Source organism: Nannospalax galili, unplaced genomic scaffold (genome assembly GCF_000622305.1).
Source record: "Nannospalax galili isolate Female #2095 unplaced genomic scaffold, S.galili_v1.0 scaffold406, whole genome shotgun sequence".
Taxonomy (NCBI): Eukaryota; Metazoa; Chordata; class Mammalia; order Rodentia; family Spalacidae; genus Nannospalax; species Nannospalax galili.
Window position 1 is genome coordinate 4,308,544 of NW_008357033.1, and position 19,198 is coordinate 4,327,741.

General features: G+C 45.2%; 1 protein-coding gene across 1 annotated transcript; it reads right to left on the reverse strand.

The window, feature by feature from the left end:
• Positions 1-3,134: 3,134 nt before the first annotated feature.
• On the reverse strand, positions 3,135-18,676 carry Cidec (cell death inducing DFFA like effector c). The gene is made up of 5 exons (XM_008854858.2): positions 18,612-18,676; positions 17,650-17,803; positions 8,140-8,298; positions 7,877-8,067; positions 3,135-3,297 (listed from the first exon to the last, which is right to left on the reverse strand). The coding sequence occupies exons 1-5, from the start codon at positions 18,656-18,658 to the stop codon at positions 3,135-3,137; spliced, it is 714 nt and encodes a 237-aa protein (XP_008853080.1). The 5' UTR covers positions 18,659-18,676.
• Between the last annotated feature and the right edge of the window lie 522 nt (positions 18,677-19,198).

Genomic DNA, 19,198 nt, shown 5'->3' on the forward strand with positions numbered 1-19,198 from the left:
GCCTGGGCTACGTGAGACGCAGTCTCAAAACAAAAAGAAATATAGGATTAGTTAATGAATATATGCATATATATTAGACATATATGCATATTCTAGTCACCTTGCCTGCTTTAAGATTTATTTTTAAAATATTTTATTATTTTTATTTCATATGTGTGGGTGTATTGCCTGCATATATGTAAGTACACCCATGCCATGCAATGCCCCTGGAGGTCAGAAGAGGGCTTTGGATCACCTGAAACTGGAGTTGTAGATGGTTGTTAGCTGTCCCGTGGGTGCTGGAAATCAAAACCACAGAGACCAGAATAGGGTTATCAGATCCTCTGGAACTGGAGTTAGGATGGTTGTTAGCTACCATATGGATGCTGGGTATTGAACCCAGGTCCTCTGCAGGAACAGCCAGTGCTCTTAACTGCTGAGCCATGTCTCCAGCCCCACAATGTAAGTTTTGAATCTGAGAATCAGACTAAATTATGGCCATCTACAAGCCCAGCCTTTCTTCCTTGTCTCACATGAGTTGTCTGTTACTAAAAAATAGTGGCTTACCCTGAGGAGACCCCAGTCCTGTCTAGAGCTTGCTTGCTCTGTCTGTTTGTTTTTGCAGTGCTGGGGATCAAGCTCAGGGTCTCACTGTGCTAGGCAAGCATTCTCCTGCTTCCAGTGGCTCACCTTGCAATCCTGAGTGTGGAAGTCCTGAGCATGGACGGGGAGCTGTGTGCAAGCTAGGATAGGCATTGATGGAGACTTGCCTTGTAGCAGGACTAGTACTTTTCCATCTGAACACTTGAAGGATTATTACTGTAAAATGTGATGCTGAGGAAATTAGAAGACAGGCAAATTACATATGGAAATTGACACACTGATTACATGGTCTTCTCAAGTCTGAAGTGCAGCATACTTCCCAAACTAATGACTGATTTTTAAAAACATTTGTGGTGTGTGTGTGTGTGTGTGTAGATCAGAAGACAATTTGTGGGGGTTGACTCTCTCTTCCTATCATTTGGCCCCAGGGATTGAACTCAGGTTATCAGGCTTGATAGCAAGTACCCTTACCCACTGAGGCCCCCCAATTTTTTTTTTCTTTTTTTTGGTCTTTTTGAGACAGGGTCTCCCTGTAGCCCCAGCTCGCCTGGGACTTGCTATGTAGAACAGGCTGGCCTCGAACTCACAGAGATCCACCTGCCTCTGCCTCCCAAATGCTGGTTTAGAGGCATGCACCACCACACCCGGCTACAGATATTTTTTATTTTTAGTCTTTTTGAGATAGGGTCTCCCTGTAGCCCCAGCTATCTTGGAACTCACTATGTAGACCAGGCTGGCCTTGAACTAACAGAGATAAGCCTGCCTCTGCCTCCCAAGTACTGGGATTAAAGGCGTGTGCCACCACGCCTGGCCAGATTTTTTTTTTTTTAAGTAGGAAGAAAATGCTGTTTCTTATAAGGGTATGTGACTGACAACTGGAAGCTCAGCACTGGGAGGCTGAGGCAGGAGGACTGGCATGAGTTTGAGGTCATCCTGGCCTACAGGAGAAAAACAAAGACAAAAAAAGAGGCCGATGATGTAGCTTAGTATTTTCATAACATGCTTGAAGGCCAGATTTGATGCCCAGTGTCACATAAGTTGACACACATCTATAATTCCAGCACTCAGGAGGTATAGGCAAGATGATCAAAAGTTCAGTCATCCTCCTCTGCATAGCAAATTTGAAGCCAGTCTGGGTTACATGAGGCACTGTCTCAAAGAAGCAAACAAGCCAGGCATAGTGGTGTACACCTATGGTCCCAGCACTCAAGAGGCAGAAGCAGGTGAATCTCTGTGAGATCGAGACCAACTTGGCCTACAGAGTTTCAGGCTGGCTAGGGCTACAGGGAGATCCTGTCTCAAAAACCCAAAACCAACTAAACAAGATAAAACAAAGGGCCAGCAAGATGATTGAGCAGGTAAAAGGGCTTACTGTGCAAGCCTGCTAAACTGAGCTCAGTCCCTGGATCTGACAGTGAAAGGAAGAACCAGCTGCTGAAAGCTGACCCCCTCATGCCCATGCCATGGTACTCACACGCACATAATACACACAAACACACCCACTGTAATAGTAAGTGCTGTCTCCTGTGCCACTACATCATAGACAATAGTTTTTGACATTAGATTCTTCTGTTAGCCCTTACCAAAGAGGACCCTAGCCTATCCCCAAAGACTATAGGCAACAATGATGGATCAGCATAAATACTTTATTGCAGACTCTCTATGATACTTTACTGAGCTTGACAAATCACCCAGGAACCTCCTGGGAATAAAGGCAAGAGGCGGGATTCCAGAACTTTTCCTGGAGAAGGTAAACAAATATCCAGTCACCCTAGGTAGGGCACCAATGAAACCAAAGAAACCATTCCACCCAAGTCCAGCTTGGTGAACCAGTGAGCTCACTAGGTTACTGACAGGAACATGTGTAAGCGGTGACTTACAGGAGGAGCATGGGTGACTTAAAAACATCTGCATTACCAAAAACTCCCACCCCAGCATGGGTGGGGACCGCCCAAAAGCCACACCTCCAATTCACTCTAGCATGCCCCAACTTCCTATGAAGCTGGCAGATAGCAGGGAGTGGTGGCTAGGTGAGGACTCCTGCCCTACCTCCTCTTTTCCTATTACTACAGAGTGTTAACCACCCTGGTACCATTACCGCAGACCTAGCTGTCACTGTGTTGTTTTATTTTGTTGCCATGTCTGGGGCCAAGGTATTCTGGAGGTCACCTCAGCAATAACTGCTGCACAGTGGCCATGGTCACTCCAGGCCTGAGGAAGTCGCGCATTACACCAGGGAAGGGAGCAAGTGGCAATTAGGGCAGCATGTGAAGACAGATTACAGAGGGGCAGACTTTGTGCCATAGCCTGCCAGGGACCAGTGTAGAGCTCCTAAACTACCTGAGACAGGAAGGAAAGCACTGAGCCAGGCCAGGAACTGGAAGTTCTTTGACCATCCCTTCCTGTTGCTTCTTCCTTCACGGTTCTGTGCTGTGAGGGAGATGTAGGCAGGTGAGAAGCTCTCCAGCTGCCAGGCTCGTGGGTGTTAGAAGCTGAGCACAGGGTCCCCAGTCCAGTCCTTGGCTGGGGAAGGCCCCCAAGGACTTCAGTCTTCACTGCAGGATCTTCAGACAGGCAGGGAGGACGGAGGAGGTCTTGGCCTTGGGGGACTGTTCTTCCTCAGTGGCATCCAGGAACTGCTGCATGTAGCTCGAGGTGCCAAGCAGCATGTGACCTGTGGCCTGCATGCTGAAGAGGGCCCAGCGGAGCATTTCCCTGAGACAAGGCACTTGGGTCAGACACATGGAGAATACCCTCTCCCCATCCCTCTAAATGTCTTCATCCCTCATAGTCCCATGCCGGGCTGAAGCAACTAGCTTCAAGTTAGCTTTCCTTTTTTTGTTGTTCTTGTTTTGTTTTGTTTTAAATTATTTATTATTTTTATTTTATGTGTATGTGTGTATTGCCTGCATGTAGGTAAGTGCATCTGTGTCTTGCAGTGCCCTCAGAGGACAGAAGAGGCTGTCGATCCCCTGGAACTGGAGTTACAGACAGTTGGTAGCTGCCATGTGGGTGCTGGGATTTGAACCTGGATCTTCTGCAAGAACAGCCAGTTCTTTACCAATGAGCCATCTCTCCAGCCCGTTTTGTGGGTTTTTTTTGTGTGTGTGTGTGTGTGTTTTTTTTTTTTTTTTTTTTGTCTTTTTGAGACAGGGTCTCCCTGTAGCCCCAGCTGTCCTGGAACTCACTATGTAGACCAGGCTGGCTTTGAACTCAGAGATCCACCTGCCTCTGCCTCCCAAGTGCTGGGATTAAAGGCATGTGCCACCACACCCGGCAAAAGATTTATTTATTTTTATTTTATGTATTTTGCCTGCATGTGTGTATGTATGTGCACCACATATGTGCCTGGTATCCTCAGGGCCAGAAGAAGGTGTCAGATTCCCTGGAACTTGAGTTACAGAGAGAGTTGTGAGCAGCCATGTGGGTGCTTAGAAACAAACCTGGGTCCTTGGCAAAAGTAAGTGCTTTTTATTGCTGAGCTATTCCTCTAGTCCCCATGTTTTAATTTTTTTGAACACTTTAAAATTTTTGTGTGTGTGTGCATGTGTGCGTGCACATGTGTGCACCACATGTCTGTGAAGGTCAGAGGACAACTCCTGAGAGTTGATTCTTTCTACCATGTGGGTTGCAGGGATTGAACTCAAGTCCTCAGGCTTGGCCATGATTCCATCATATAAAATGTATTTTAAAGACTGAGGAAAAAGTCGTGCAAATGTGAGGACCTGAATTCTAATCCCCAGAACCCACATAAAGCCAGATGCAGTAGTGCACATCTGTAATCCCAGCACACCTATGGTGAGATGAGAGGCAGAGACAGGAGGATCCCAGAAGCTGATGGGCAAGGGAGCCTGGCATGTGCAGCAGTGAACAGCAAAGGGACTCCACCTCACACAAGGTGGAAGGCAAGGACCAGCTTGTTAGGCTTTCCTCTCACCTCCACATGCATGCTGTTGCATGTGCCTGCCCACACTCACATAACGCACACACAAAGATAGAAAGACTATATATATGACTCTCTCTCTGTATATATATATGCATAAATATGATATAGTTGTATAGTCAATGGCATTGTGCTTGTCTAGCATGTATGAAGTCCTGCAGTCAACTCTCAGCACTGCAGAGTGTGTGTGTGTGTGTGTGTGTGTGTGTATGTGTGTGTTCTCTTTTTATGGTACTGGGGAACACTGAACACAGAGCCTTAGGCAAATGCTCTACCATTGAACTATATCCTTAGCTTTCTTTTTACTTAAAAAAAAAACTGGGGGAGAGGTTGAGAAAGGGTCTCACTGGTTGGCCTAGAACTCTCTATGTAGACCAGGCTGGCCTCTGACTCACAGAGATCTGCCTGCTTCTGCCCAACCAAGTGCTGGGATCAAAGGTATGTGCCACTATGGCAGGCACTGGACCTCTTTTTACTTTTTATTTTGAGACAGCATTTTACTTAGTTGCCCAGGGTGGCTTTGAACTTGTTCTGTAGCCTACGCAGGTCTTTAACTTGAGATCCTCTGTCTCAAACTCCTGAGTAGCTGAGATGACAAGCCTGTGCCACCAGGCCTGACTTTATATATGTATGTATTAAGGGGACAACTGAGAAGTAATTTCTCAAATTAGAGAACTGAGACTTTAAACCTGGCTAACCAGTCTTAAAAAAGAATGAAATCCTGGCATATTCTACGGAATGGGTGAACCTTGAAAACAGTATGTTCAGTGGGAAAAGCCAGTCACAAATGGCCAAGTAGCTGTATAATTCCATTTCTGTGAGGCATCTAGGGTGGACAAGAAGAGGAACAGAAAGTAGAATAGAGGTTACCAGGGCCTAGGGGAGGACAGAGAGCTCTTAGTTACTGGGTGCAGCGTCTGCTAGGGATGATGCAAAAGTTCTAGAAATGAAGAGTGGCAATGATTGCACAACACTTGTCTATTTCTTAAGCCACTTCAAGTGGCTAAGATGGTAACTTTTTCGATGTACATATTTTAGCACATTTTTTTAAATCATAGAAACAACTGGGTGTTGTTGCACATGCCTTTAATCCTAGCACAAGGGAGACAGAGGCAGGTGGATCTCTATGAGATGGAAGCCAGCCTGGTCTATACAGTGAGTTCTAGGCCAGCTGGGGCTACAGGGAGCCCTGTCACAAAAACAAAAAGGAAAGAAGAAACCAAAACTTGCAGTTACTAAGCTACTAAGTTACTAGGCTGACTCCAGTTTACCATTGCCTTTCTTTTTGTCCTTGTTTGTTTTTTGAGACAGGGTCTCACTATGTAGCCCTAGCTGGCCTGGAACTCACAGAGATCCACCTGTCTCTGCCTCCTGAGTGCTGTGATTAAAAGAATGTGTCACCACCCCCAGGCTCTTTTTTGTTGTGTTTTGTTTTTGTTTGTTTGTGGGGGTTTTTGTTTTATTTTGTTTGAGACAGGGTCTTCTCAGTAGCCCCAACTGGCCTGGAACTCCCTGTAAACCAGCCTGGACTGGACCTCACAGAGGTCTGCCTACCTCTGCCTCTGCCTCTGGAGTGTTGGGACTAAAGGGGTGTGCCATCACACCTGGTCTCTATTTTCTTTTTGAGGCAGGGTCTTGCTTTGTAGTCCAGGCTGACCTGGAGCTCACTCTGTAGCCCAGGTTGGCCTTGAACACGAGGTAATTTGCCAACTTCAGCCTCTCAAGTACTGGGATTACAGATATGAGCCACTGCACTTGGCTTAATGATGCTTTTGTGGGGGGGGAGGGCTGTATTTTTGTTTGTTTGTTTGTTTTTGTGTATGTGTATTTTTTGAGACAGGGTCTCTCTGTAGCTCCAGCTGTCCTGGAACTTGCTATGTAGACCAGGCTAGCTTCAACTGGCTGTCCTCAAACTCACAGAAATCCGCCTACCTCTATGTCGCAAGTTCTGGGACTAAAGGAGTGTACCACCACCACACCCGGCTCTGTTTTGTTTTGTTTTTGAGACAAGCTATCATGTAGTCCTGGCTCGCCATGAACTCCTGACCCTACACCTCCACATCCTAAGTACTGGGATTATATTTACATTTTCATTTTAAAAGTGGTGGCTCAGGCCTTTAATCCCAGCACTTGGTAGGCAGAGGCAGGTGGATCTCTGTGAATTCGAGACTTGCCTGGTCTACATAGCGAGTTCCAGGCCAGCTGGGGCTACAGGGAGACCCTGTCTCAAAAAGACCAAAAAAAAAAAAAAAAAAAAGAAAAGAAAGAAATGATTAAGGGGCTAGAGAGGTGGCTCAGTGGTTAAGAACACTGAGAACACTGGTCTTGCAGAAGACTGGGGTTCAAATACTGGTACCCACATGGCAGCTAAGAACTGTCCACAAGTCCAGTTCCAGGGGATCTGACAGCCTCTTCTGTCCTCTGCAAGCATTGCATGACACAGGTGCACTTATCTACCTGCAAGCAATATACATATACACATGAAAATAATAAATTAAAAAAATTTTTTTGGTCTTTTTGAGACAGGGTTTCCCTGTAGCCCCAGCTGTCCTGGAACTCACTATGTAGACCAGGCTGGCCTTGAACTCACAGAGATCTGCCTGCCTTTGCCTCCTGAGTGCTGGGACTAAAGGCATGTGCCACCACGCCGGGCATAAAATATTTTTAAAAAAATGATTAAAAGTTGGAAGTGGTGGTGCATGCCTTTGATCTCAGCACTCGGGAAGCCAAGGCAGAGGCAGGCAGATCTCTGTGAGTTCAAGTATAGCCAGCTGTGGTTACTGGGAGACCCTCTCTCAAAAATAAAACAAACAAGCAAACAACCACCCCCCAAAAAAATTTAGAAAGGGCAGTAGCTCAGTGTTAGAGTGTGTACTTAGCACCTGTGAGCCCCTGGGTTCTATTCCAATCACACAAAATAAGGTTCATTAGAAGTCTGCTATGGGGGGCTGGAGAGATGGCTCAGCAGTTAAGAGCACTGGCTGCTCTTGCAGAGGACCCAGGTTCATTTCCCAGCACCCACATGGAAGCTCACAACTGTCTGTAACTCCAGTTCCAGGGGATCCAACACACTCTTCTGGCCCCCATGGGCATTGCATGCTTCCACACGAGTGCACTTACAAACATGTAGGCAAAACAACTGAGTATATAAAATGAAAATAAATAGAAATAAAAATAAATAAAATTAAAACCTTACCCATAGGCCTGGTTCCACTAGGAGCATGTGCACCTGTGGCACACCCTAGTGCCATTCAAACCACTTAGATAAGTGGCTCTTAGATAACTCAGGCCCTGGGAGGGCTCTGCCTGTGCTTCCCCCCAACCCTGGCCCCAGCAGTCCAGTCTACTCACTTCACTATGCGCTTGGCCCTGTAGCAGTGCAAGTCGTAGGAAAGGGAGTACGTGTCATAGAGCGTCGCCTTCACGTTCAGGCAGCCGATGAAGTCCTGTGGATTCAGCTTGTACAGGTCAAAAGTTACACGAGCCACATCGATCTTCTTGGTGGGCTTCTGGGAAAAGGCGAGCTGGCACTTCTTTCCCCTCTGCAAGGCCAGCACTGGTTAGTCCGTCCATCCGACTTCCCCCAGGCTTTGCCCGCACCGGGAGGCCCTCACCTGTTCTGAGGCAGGCTGCCATTTCTGCCCTTTCTGCAGGACCATGAACACTGTGTCCTTGGCGAGGGCTTGGAAGTATTCTTCCGTCTCTACGATCGTGCCGTCTTCCTCCAGCACCAGGGAGAAGGGCTTGTCTTTCAGCTTCAAGATGTCCTGGGCCTGGGGAAGAGGGTTGGTGACATATCTGGCATCCCCATAGGGCCACAGAGCTGAGTGGGGAAGTCCTACTCTGCAGAACCTCAGCTGCCAAAGAGCTGCAATCCCCGCAAGCCCACTGGGAGACAGGCCCTCTACTGTGGGGTTCCCGTGCTCCATGAGATGACCCCATGCCTGAGTATGTGGGCACAAATTGGACTTGGTGGCCTTTGGGTTTGTTTCTTTGGGTTTTTGGGGGGTTTTTTTGGGGGGGAGTCTTTTTGAGACAGGGTCTCCCTGTAGCCCCAGCTGTCCTGGAACTCACTATATAGACCAGGCTGGCCTTGAACTCACAGAGATCGGCTTGCCTCTGCCTCCCAAGTGCTGGGATTAAAGGTGTACGCCATCACACCAAGCCCTGTTTCTTTGTTTTGAGACTGGGTCTCTGTGTAGCCCCAGATGGCCTGGAACTCACTATGTAGACCAGGCTGCCCTCCATCTCACAGAAATCTACCTGCTTTCTGCCTCCTTTATGCTAAGATTAAAGGTGTGACCTGGCCTGACTTTGTGGATTTTAAAAAATTAAAAATGCAAGCTGGGCGTGGTGGTGCACACCTTTAATTCTAGCACTTGGGAGGCAGAGGCAGGTGAATCTCTGTGAGTTCAAGGCCAGCCTGGTCTAATAGTGAGTTCCAGGCCAGATGGCGCTATAGGGATACCCTGTCTCAAAAAGACCAAAAAAACAAAAAAACAAAACAAAACAAAAATTAAAAATGCAAAGAGGGCATGAAGTTGGGAGAAGAGGGCCCATGAGAGGAGGTACAGGGAGGAGCACAGAATAAATACGACCAAAGTACATCATGTGCATGTATGAAATTCTTAAAGAATTAATAAAAACATTATATTAAAATATATAATGGGAATCATGTGTAGATTTTTTAAAAAATTGGTTTGTTTTTTTGTTTTGGTCTTTTTGAGACAGGGTCTTCCTGTAGCCCCAGCTGGCCTGGAACTTGCTATGTAGCCCAGGCTGGCCTCCAACTCACAGAGATCCGCCTGCCTCTGCCTCCCAAGTGCTGAGATTGGAAGGCATGCTGCACCATGCCCGGCTGTAAATGTGTAGCCCAAGCTGGCTTCAAACCCCAGATCCTCCTGCCTCTGCCTCTTCAGCATATCCTACTAGCATGTGCCACCACTACTGGCAGTTATTAATTTTATATTATATGTATAAGTGTATTCCCAGCATATATGTAAGTGCACCCGTGTTGTGCAATGCTGGAGGAGGTCAGAAGAGGGCATCAGATTCCCCTGGAAATGGAACTACAGACAGTTATTAGCCATAATCTTGGTGTTGGGAATTGAAGCCAGGTCCTCTGCAAGAGCAGTCAGTGCTCTTAACCACTAGACCATCCCGCCAGCCCCACATATATAGCTTTAATTTTTTTATTGCATTGTTTGTGTATGTGAAAAAAATTACAAAATTTGAATTGACTGTATAGGCTCCCTATTGTTACAGTTTTTTTCCACACTAGTCAGTGGTTTAACCTAAATTTTAAGTGTGCAAAGGGTCAACTGCCCTGTAGCAAACTTGAATCAAATAATTCCATCCACTTACATAAGGAAAAAATGTGGAAGAGGTAGAAACTGGGCTCTAGTCCATTTGCCTGTGAATCAGTAAGGACTAAAGTAATGTCCCATGTTGAGTTTTTTTTTTTTTTTAATAAATGATCAAATAATCTTTGAGGTAAAATAGTATATTAACTGGAAGATAACAGGCTATATCCATATTTTTCAGGACAGATAGTTTTTAACCTGAGGTAAATAGGTGAAAATTATTCTGTATGCTATTTACATTTAAGTTCTAAAGAAAAATCCATAGAGAAATCTATGCAATATATAATTTGTTAAGACTAAGTTTCATTTGGTGAAGAGTTTCTAGGTATCTCCAAAGCAGTTTACTCATTAATTAAAAGTCCTCCGAAAAGAGAACTATTGGGAAATCGTGGTGTGTGGTGGGAAAGAAAAACTCCCTCAGTGTTTGGAGGGAGTAATTTTAAAAGTACTTAAATGAACTAGGGGTGGCGCACGCCTTTAATCCCAGCACTGGGGAGGCAGAGGCAGGTGGGTCTTTGTAAGTTTGAGGCCAGCCTGGTTTACATAGCAAGTTCCAGGCCAGCTGGGGCTACAAGGAAACCCTATCTCAAAAAGACAAAAAATAATAATAATAATAAAATAATAATAAGTAAATAAATACTTAAATGGCTAAATTTACTTGTTGGATTTAGAATTAAACTTGTCAATTTTAATATTGCTGTTACATCTGAAATAAATTTCTGTCCTATTTTGGTAAAAAAATTTATTGCATTTATTTGTGTGTGAGTACATGCGTGTGTGTGTGTGTTTTGTTTTGTTTTTTTGTCCTTTTGAGACAGGGTCTCTCTGTAGCCCCAGCTGGCCTGGAACTCACTATGTAGATCTGGCTGACCTTGAACTTGCAGAGATCTGCCTGCCTCTGCCTCCCAAGGGCTGGAACTAAACACATGCGCCACCATCTCCAGCCCATGCATGTGTTCGTGTGTGTGTGTGTGTGTGTGTGTGTGTGTGTGTGTGTGTGTGCACATGAGTGTGTGGTGTCAGAGGATGACTTGAAGGAATTAGTTCTCTCTTTCTACCATGTGGATCTAGGTGAGTGAACTCAAGGTGTCAACCTTAGATGCAAGCGCCTTTACTCACTGAGTCATTTCTGGCTCATATGTGTAGTTTTTATTTGAGATATAATTCACATGCCATAAGGTTTTCTTTTTTTTTTTTTCAGTACTGGGAGCTGAGCCTACGCTCTCACACATGCTACACAGCACTGTACCACTGAACTATACACCAGCCCTCCTTTCACTTTTTATTTGAAGACAGGGTAGGCTGACCTCGAAGTCACTCTGTGGCACAGGCACAGTATCCCAAGCAATTTAGATAGCAGGCCCATACTCCAGGCTGAGTTAAATGTCATTATTTTATTTTATTTTATTTTAATGTTTTATTTACTATTTTTTTTTATTTTATGTGTATGAATGTTATGCCTGCATGTAGGTATGTGCACCCGTGTCATGCAGTGCCCACAGAGGACAAAAGAGTCTGTCAGATCCCCTGGAACAGGAGTTACAGACAGTTATTTGCCGCCATGTGGATACTGGGATTCGAACCCAGGAGTTCTGTAAGAACAGTCAGTGTTCCTAACCGCTGAGCCATCTCTCCAGCCCCTAAACGTCATTTTTTTTTTTTTTTGGCCTTTTTGAGACAGGGTCTCCCTGTAGCCCCAGCTGTCCTGGAACTCACTGTGTAGACCAGGCTGGCCTTGAACTCACAGAGATCCGCCTGCCTCTGCTGGGATTAAAGGCGTGTGCCACCACGCCTGGCATTGTCATTATTTTAAAGACTACAGTTAGAGCTGGATGTAGTGTTTACTCACAGCACTCGGGAGGCAGAGACAGATGGATCTTTGAGTTCCAGACTATATGGTCTACAAATCAAGTTCTAGGCCAGCCAGAGCTACATAGTGAGACCCTGCCTGAAAAAAATACAATTCAGTCAGGTGTGGTTATAATCTCAGCACTCAAGAGGCAGAGGCAGGAGGACTGAAGCACGTTCAAGGTTAGCCTGGTCCACATAGAAGGTTTTATGTTAGCCACAGGTTACATAGCATGACCCTGTCTAAAAAGAAAAAAAAAAAGAAAAAAGTATCCAATGTTGTGTTGTTGAATGTCTCTCTGACCAAATCTGGGGCAATTTGAACACCAATATACAATCTTTACTTTCACTATGTCGCATTAAAATAGTAACATCTGAATCTCTTTTACATAAATAATTGAGAAAATTGAAAGTTTGATGCAGAATTATATGTTTGTTTAGTGTAGAGTACTGCCTTAGAAAATAATAAACACTAGAAAAAAAAAACAAAAAAAATTATTTTATTTAAAAAAATGGGCCAATGGGATGCTCAATGGGTAAAGGCATCTGCTACCAAGTCTAATGACTTGAGTTCAATCCCCAGGTCCAACAAGGTGGAAAGAGAGAACCAACTCCCACAACTTGTCCTCTGACCGCCACTCATGTGCCAAGGCATGTTCATCTCCCAGCCACAAAATAAAAAATAAAATGCAATAATTTCAAAAAGAAAATAAACTGTGGTGGTTCACACCTTTAATCCCGGCACTCAGGAGGCAGAGGCAGGTAGATCTCTGAAAGATGGAGGCCAGCCTGGTCTACATGGCAAGTTCCAGGCCAGCTGGGGCTACAGGGAGACCTTGTCTCAAAACACCAAAAAACCAAACCAAAACAACAAAAAACAAAAAAGGAAAATAGTTAACTAGCATAACAAGAAATGAAAAATTGTAACATTACCCTACCAAAGCTCAACTATCACCTTATTCAAATAATCAAATGTACAGAAATTATATAGAATTAGCAAGGACAGCTTTGCTCATTCGTTTGGTTTATGGTGCCAGGGGTTGAAACAAGGATCTCATGCATGCTAGGCAAAATATCTCCCTTACCTACATCCCCAGGTGATAACTTATTTTGAATCACGTTTCTGCCAACGACATACAAGAGTGAATTAAAAAAAACAAAAATTATTTTATTTAAAAAAATGGGCCAATGGGATGCTCAATGGGTAAAGGCATCTGCTACCAAGTCTAATGACTTGAGTTCAATCCCCAGGTCCAACAAGGTGGAAAGAGAGAACCAACTCCCACAACTTGTCCTCTGACCGCCACTCATGTGCCAAGGCATGTTCATCTCCCAGCCACAAAATAAAAAATAAAATGCAATAATTTCAAAAAGAAAATAAACTGTGGTGGTTCACACCTTTAATCCCGGCACTCAGGAGGCAGAGGCAGGTAGATCTCTGAAAGATGGAGGCCAGCCTGGTCTACATGGCAAGTTCCAGGCCAGCTGGGGCTACAGGGAGACCTTGTCTCAAAACACCAAAAAACCAAACCAAAACAACAAAAAACAAAAAAGGAAAATAGTTAACTAGCATAACAAGAAATGAAAAATTGTAACATTACCCTACCAAAGCTCAACTATCACCTTATTCAAATAATCAAATGTACAGAAATTATATAGAATTAGCAAGGACAGCTTTGCTCATTCGTTTGGTTTATGGTGCCAGGGGTTGAAACAAGGATCTCATGCATGCTAGGCAAAATATCTCCCTTACCTACATCCCCAGGTGATAACTTATTTTGAATCACGTTTCTGCCAACGACATACAAGAGTGAATTAAGGAAACAGGTAACTAAAACTGAGGGACAGTAAATAAAATAACTGGCTTATCATTTTTTAAATTGTCCAGGCAGGGCTGGTGTGATGGCTTGGCTCAGAGGATAAAAGTGTTTATAGTACAAGTGCTTAAAGTACAAACTTTACTACAAAAAATAGTAAACTTGAGTTCAGTCCCTAGAACCTACCATGGCAAGAGAGAACTGACTTCTGAAACCTGCTCTCTGACTTCCACATGCATGCTGTGGCATGCACACATCAGTACACACACACACACACACACACACACACACACACACACACAACATACACACATAATAGTTGAAAAGTATAAATAAGGCCAGGCATAGTGGTGCATACCTGTAATCCCAGCACCTGGGAGGCAGAGGCAGGTGGATCTCTTTGAATTGAAGACTAGCCTGGTCTTTATAGTAAACTTGAGGCTACACAGGGCTCTAGTATCTCAAAAAACATATATATATAAGACAGTTCAAGTCACACTGTATCCTCTTCTGGATCCTTTTATTACAAATAATATTTTTTGGAACAATTAGCAGTGTGCCAGTGGAGTCTCGAGATGAAATCTTGGTATTGTAACATTATGTTTACTGATTTTAATGGCTGAATAATGGTTATATAGGAGAACATCCTCACGTGTAGAGACTAGACACCAACATATCCAAGAATCATAGGTAACAGATTGGCCACTTATTTTCCAAAGATTCCAAAAAGACTCCAAACTCCACAGTTTTTGCAAGTTGTTAGTTTACATTGTTTTGTGTTATTTATTTTAAAATCATTGTTATGCATTGTGTGAAAGTGTGTGTGTGTGTGTGTCTGTGATGATCAGAGGACAAGCTGTTTTTCCCTTCTACCATGTAGGTTTTGGGGACTCAACTTAGGTAGTCAGGCTTGGAGGCAAGGACCGTCTCACCAGTCATTTTCGTATGACTAAAAAAAAAATCCTCCACAGCTGTGGCTGTAGCGCAATTGAAGAGTACCTGCCCAACATGCGCAAAGTTCTGGGTTCCATCCCCAGAACCACATAAACTGGGCATGCTGGCTTATGCCTGTAATCCTAGCACTCAGGAAGTAGAGGCAGGAGATCATTCAAGGTCAGCCTGAGCTAGATAGTGAGTTTCAGACCAGCCTGAGCTATAGAACACACTGTCTCAAACAAAAAAACAAGCCCTCTATGAAAAAAAAAGTCTTCCAGGTACAAGTGGTAATTCACATCTGTAATTCCAGTATTTGGGGGTCTCAGGCAGGAGGATTCCCAGAAGCTCCAGGCTAGCCTGGGCTACATAGTGAGTTCCATGATAGCCTGAGCTACTGAATGAGATCTTGCCTCAAAACAATCAAAAAACAAGAACAAAAAACATCCTAACTAAATAAATAAAATTTAAGGTCCAGCAAGATGGCTCAGCAGGTAAAGCTTGATTATCTGAATTTGATCCCCAGGACCCATGTTGGGGAGGGAGAAAGCCAACTACTGGAAGCTGCCCTCTGACATCCACATGTGCACTGTGGCATATACTTCTGCATACATACAAACACAGACATAGACACAGACACAGACACACACATACACACACACACACACACACACACGTGATAAATATATGATAATTTTTTTTTTTTTGGTCTTTTTGAGACAGGGTCTCCCTCTAACCCCAGCTGCCACGTGATAAATATATGATAATTTTTTTTTTTTGGTCTTTTTGAGACAGGGTCTCCCTCTAACCCCAGCTGTCCTGGAATTCACTATGTAGACCAGGCTGGCCTTGAACTCACAGAGATCCACCTGCCTCTGCCTCCAGAGTGCAGGGATTAAAGGTGTGTGCTGCCATGCCCAGCGATAAAATTTTTAAATAAATAAAATTTAATATCCTCCAGAGGCTTCCTGTTAATTTTGAAATGACACTGTTGTCTGTCATGCACATGTCTCCCCTTCACTCTTGGCTCTGATCTTTGTGTTGCCAAACTTAGAACTGTAGTCCACAGGGCTGACTCCTCCCTGACCTGACAATGAGATTCCCTCCTGTCTAGTATGGCAGACATGGATGCTCACTGTTGCTCCCTGAGTCCCTTGGCAACAGAACCCTATCTAGGGGATTCCCAGACTCCAGGAAAATTCCCACTAAAAAGGAAAATTCCTGGCCTTGATCATAACCCTGACTCTGGGATTCGGGTGGGAGACATAAACTGTTACAAGCCATTCTGACACCAGAGGTGGTCCCCAGAGCTCAGAGCAGAGAGAACCAGTCCTTTTAGTTCTAGGCAGACTCAAGCGTCTGGCCTCACAGGACAGAGCAAATCTGATTTTAGGAAGAGCAGACCTAAGTCACAGGAATGCAATAGAAGCCACATATTGAAAGTTAGGTCCACTATATTTTCTATATGTTAGATAGACTCTAGCAACTGGAAACCTAATTCAAAATTTGACCTATGTACCTGCAGGTGAGGGGGTCCCAGTCCCATGGAGCGGACACTAATGGGCCAGTGAGACCTGGGACCAAGTGACAAATACAAGCAAAATTAGAAGAGGCCATAGGAGGGGCAGAGGGACAGGAAGGATGGGGATGGTGGACCATGTACATCTCTTGCTTGCTGTAGTACAAGGCTGGCTGCCCTCAATTTCCACCAATGAGTGTGCTAATCAGCCAGGTATGGTGGTGAACACCTTTAGTCCCAGCACTCAGGAGGCAGAGGCAGGCAAGTCTCTGTGAGTTCAAGACTAAGCCTGGTCTACATAGTGAGTTCCAGGCCAGCTGGGGCTACAGGCAGACCCTGCCTCAAAAAGACCAAGAAAAAAAAAAAAAAAAGGAAGTGTACTAATCATTTGAACAAAGCCTTTCCCAGAAGGGCCACCAAGGGAGACAGATGTAAGGAGCACTGTGCTGGTGCAGGTAGGAGACAATGAAAGCTCTCAAATCCTATTCATTTCCCCACTTCCTGGCACTTCTGGAAGACTGTTTTTGTTTAGTTTTGTTTTTGTTTATTTTATCATTACTATTATTATTCTTTTGGTTTTTTTGAGACAGTGTCTCTATGTAGCCACAACTGGTCTGGAATTCCTTATGTAGAACAGGCCAGCCTCCATCTCTGCCTCCCAAATGTTGGAATTCAAGGTGTGTGCCACCATGCCTGACCTGTTTATTTTTTACTACATTTTAATTTCTTGTATGTGCATGTGCATGTACAATGCATGTAGAGTTCAGAAGGTAACTTGCTGAAGTCAGTTCTTATCTTCCACCATACGGGTCACAGGAATAGAACTCAGGTCATCAGGCTTGGCAGAAAGTGCCTTTACCTGTTGAGCCACAACACCAGTACACTCATATGCCTTTTTTATTTTTTTGAGACGGGGTCCTGCTATGTGACCCTGTCTAGACTGGAACTCACTATGTAGACCAGGTTGACCAAAAACCTTGTAAGCCTCTTGATTCTGCCTCCATGCACTCACTACTCTGCCCAACCTACATTTTAGTATTTTTGAGACAAATTTACTCTGTATAGCCCAGGACGCCCTGGAATTCATTTATGTTGCCCTGTATATCTCAAACTTAAGATCCTCCTACCTCAGCCCCAAAAGTACTAGAATCCCAGGCATGTGTCATCACACCTGGCTCACTTTTGCAAGTTTAAGAATTACCGGAAAAGAGAGCCTGAAGGTCTTTTCAGCAATAAAAATATGCTCTGAAGATACCACTCACCTACTGTTAGTGTGTAGGACGGCAATGTCCCTGTCACTGGACAAATGTTACTCTTCATTTACACAGCTCTCCAGGCAAGCAATGCTGTCAGTGCTAACACCAGAAAGTAAACTTTCACCCTTAATATCATCTCTCTCTGTCTTGCTGTCTCTCTGTCTCTGTCTTGCTGTCTCTCTGTCTCTGTCTCTCTGTCTCTCTCTCTGTCTCTGTTTCTCTGTCTCTGTCTCTCTGTCTCTGTCACACACACACACACACACACACACACACACACACACTCAGAATCCCACTTGGAGACCTGGAAGACAGAGGCAGCGACTGGCAGGGTTATATCTTAGTCAAGGTCCCAAGAGTGGGCTGCACAGAGTTTAGGCAGGTCGCTCACCTTGTGGAGGAGGTCCTCCAGGCTGTGTGCCATGATGCCTTTGCGCACCTTCCGATCTGCAGTGCTGACTCGGCAGGGCCGGGCCCTGTGGGCCTTGTGTTTGGGCTTGGACAGCAGCTGCTGGGTCACCACTGCTGTGCTCACTGCCACATGCCTGGGGGTGCAGGGTGCAGTTTGGAACATAAGGATGAGCTGCCTGCTGCTGCCAGGTCTGCCCACCTCTGCAAGCTGAGCTCATTTAGGACCCTTCCTTTCTACCCACCATACCTGCTCTGAATGGTTTTCTCAAAGCCTTCAGAAGATGCATCTCAAATTTGGATGAGTAGGAAAGTTAACTGGGATCCTGTTCAAATACAGACTCCAGAGCCTGAGGGTCTGAATGTCTACCAAGTTCGCAACCATGCTGGTATTGCTGGTTCTTGGACCCTGAGGGGTGCAAGGCGATGAGGCTCAGCCCACGTTCCCCTGTGACCACTTTCCTCTTGTGGCCTTGCTCACCTCACTTGTAAAGTGGGGTGAAGTGGGGAAAGCCTGAGATCAATGTACAGCATTTTTTGACTCTGAGTAGTAGAATCAGAGGAAGGAGTGGAGAGAACTTGTGTCTGGAATTCAGACAGGCTTGAGTTCAAAGTTTGGCTCTGCTAAAGATGAGTCACCCACCCTGTGACTCAGTTTCCTCATCTACTGTGCTGGATAATAGCCTCCACTTCCCAGAGCAGTTGCCCAGCACAGACTCTGGCCCTTTCTACTCCAGGCAAGATGGTAGCTGTGGAGGGCATATCAAGAACATCAGATGGGGACTTGTCAGACTACAAAAATCTCAGGTGCCACTCCAGACCCCCACATCAGATCTGTGTTTTAACAGGATGCCCACATGACTTTTATACCCATTGAAGTTCAAGACGGTCTAAGGGATGACCTTTTGGGCACTCTACTTTCCTTCTGCCCTTGGCTCTCCTTACCTGGACTTGGGGTACAGAAGGCTAAGAGACTTCATGGCATAGTCCATCCTTGTCAACTGGATTGTGTTGGACCTGGAACAGAGACAGAGACTTATCTGGTTAGGTGGGAAGGGAGGGTGTTCCTTTCTTTCATCTTATGACCCAGTGTGTCCCAATCTCCACTCAGCAAGCCCCTGCCCTAGCCTCTCACCCCCCTCGCCCAACCTCCCCCAAGCTCTTCTGCCCAAAGCCAGCTACCGCTGAGCCAGAGCCTCATACTCCCACCAATGTTTGGGCTCTTCCCCGCTCAGCAGCTGCTCCCGAACCCCAGTGTCACTCACTCCATGTTTCTCTGAGCCTAGCTCTAGTCACACTGAGCAGGAGATCCCAAATCAGGCTGAAGAGGCCCTGCTTGGTTTGTTCCTGTCCCTGGTGTCAGAGTCTACTTTATGCTGGCAGGAGGTGAGTCATACCACCCCATACTAGTAGAGACCTGAAGGTCACCTATAGTGCAGAGACTCCACAGGCAGCCAATCCAGGGAACCTGCTCCCTGCCATGGGCTGTTGAGCAACTGAGCCTTCCTGAGGCTAAGTGCTGGCTTGGCCAA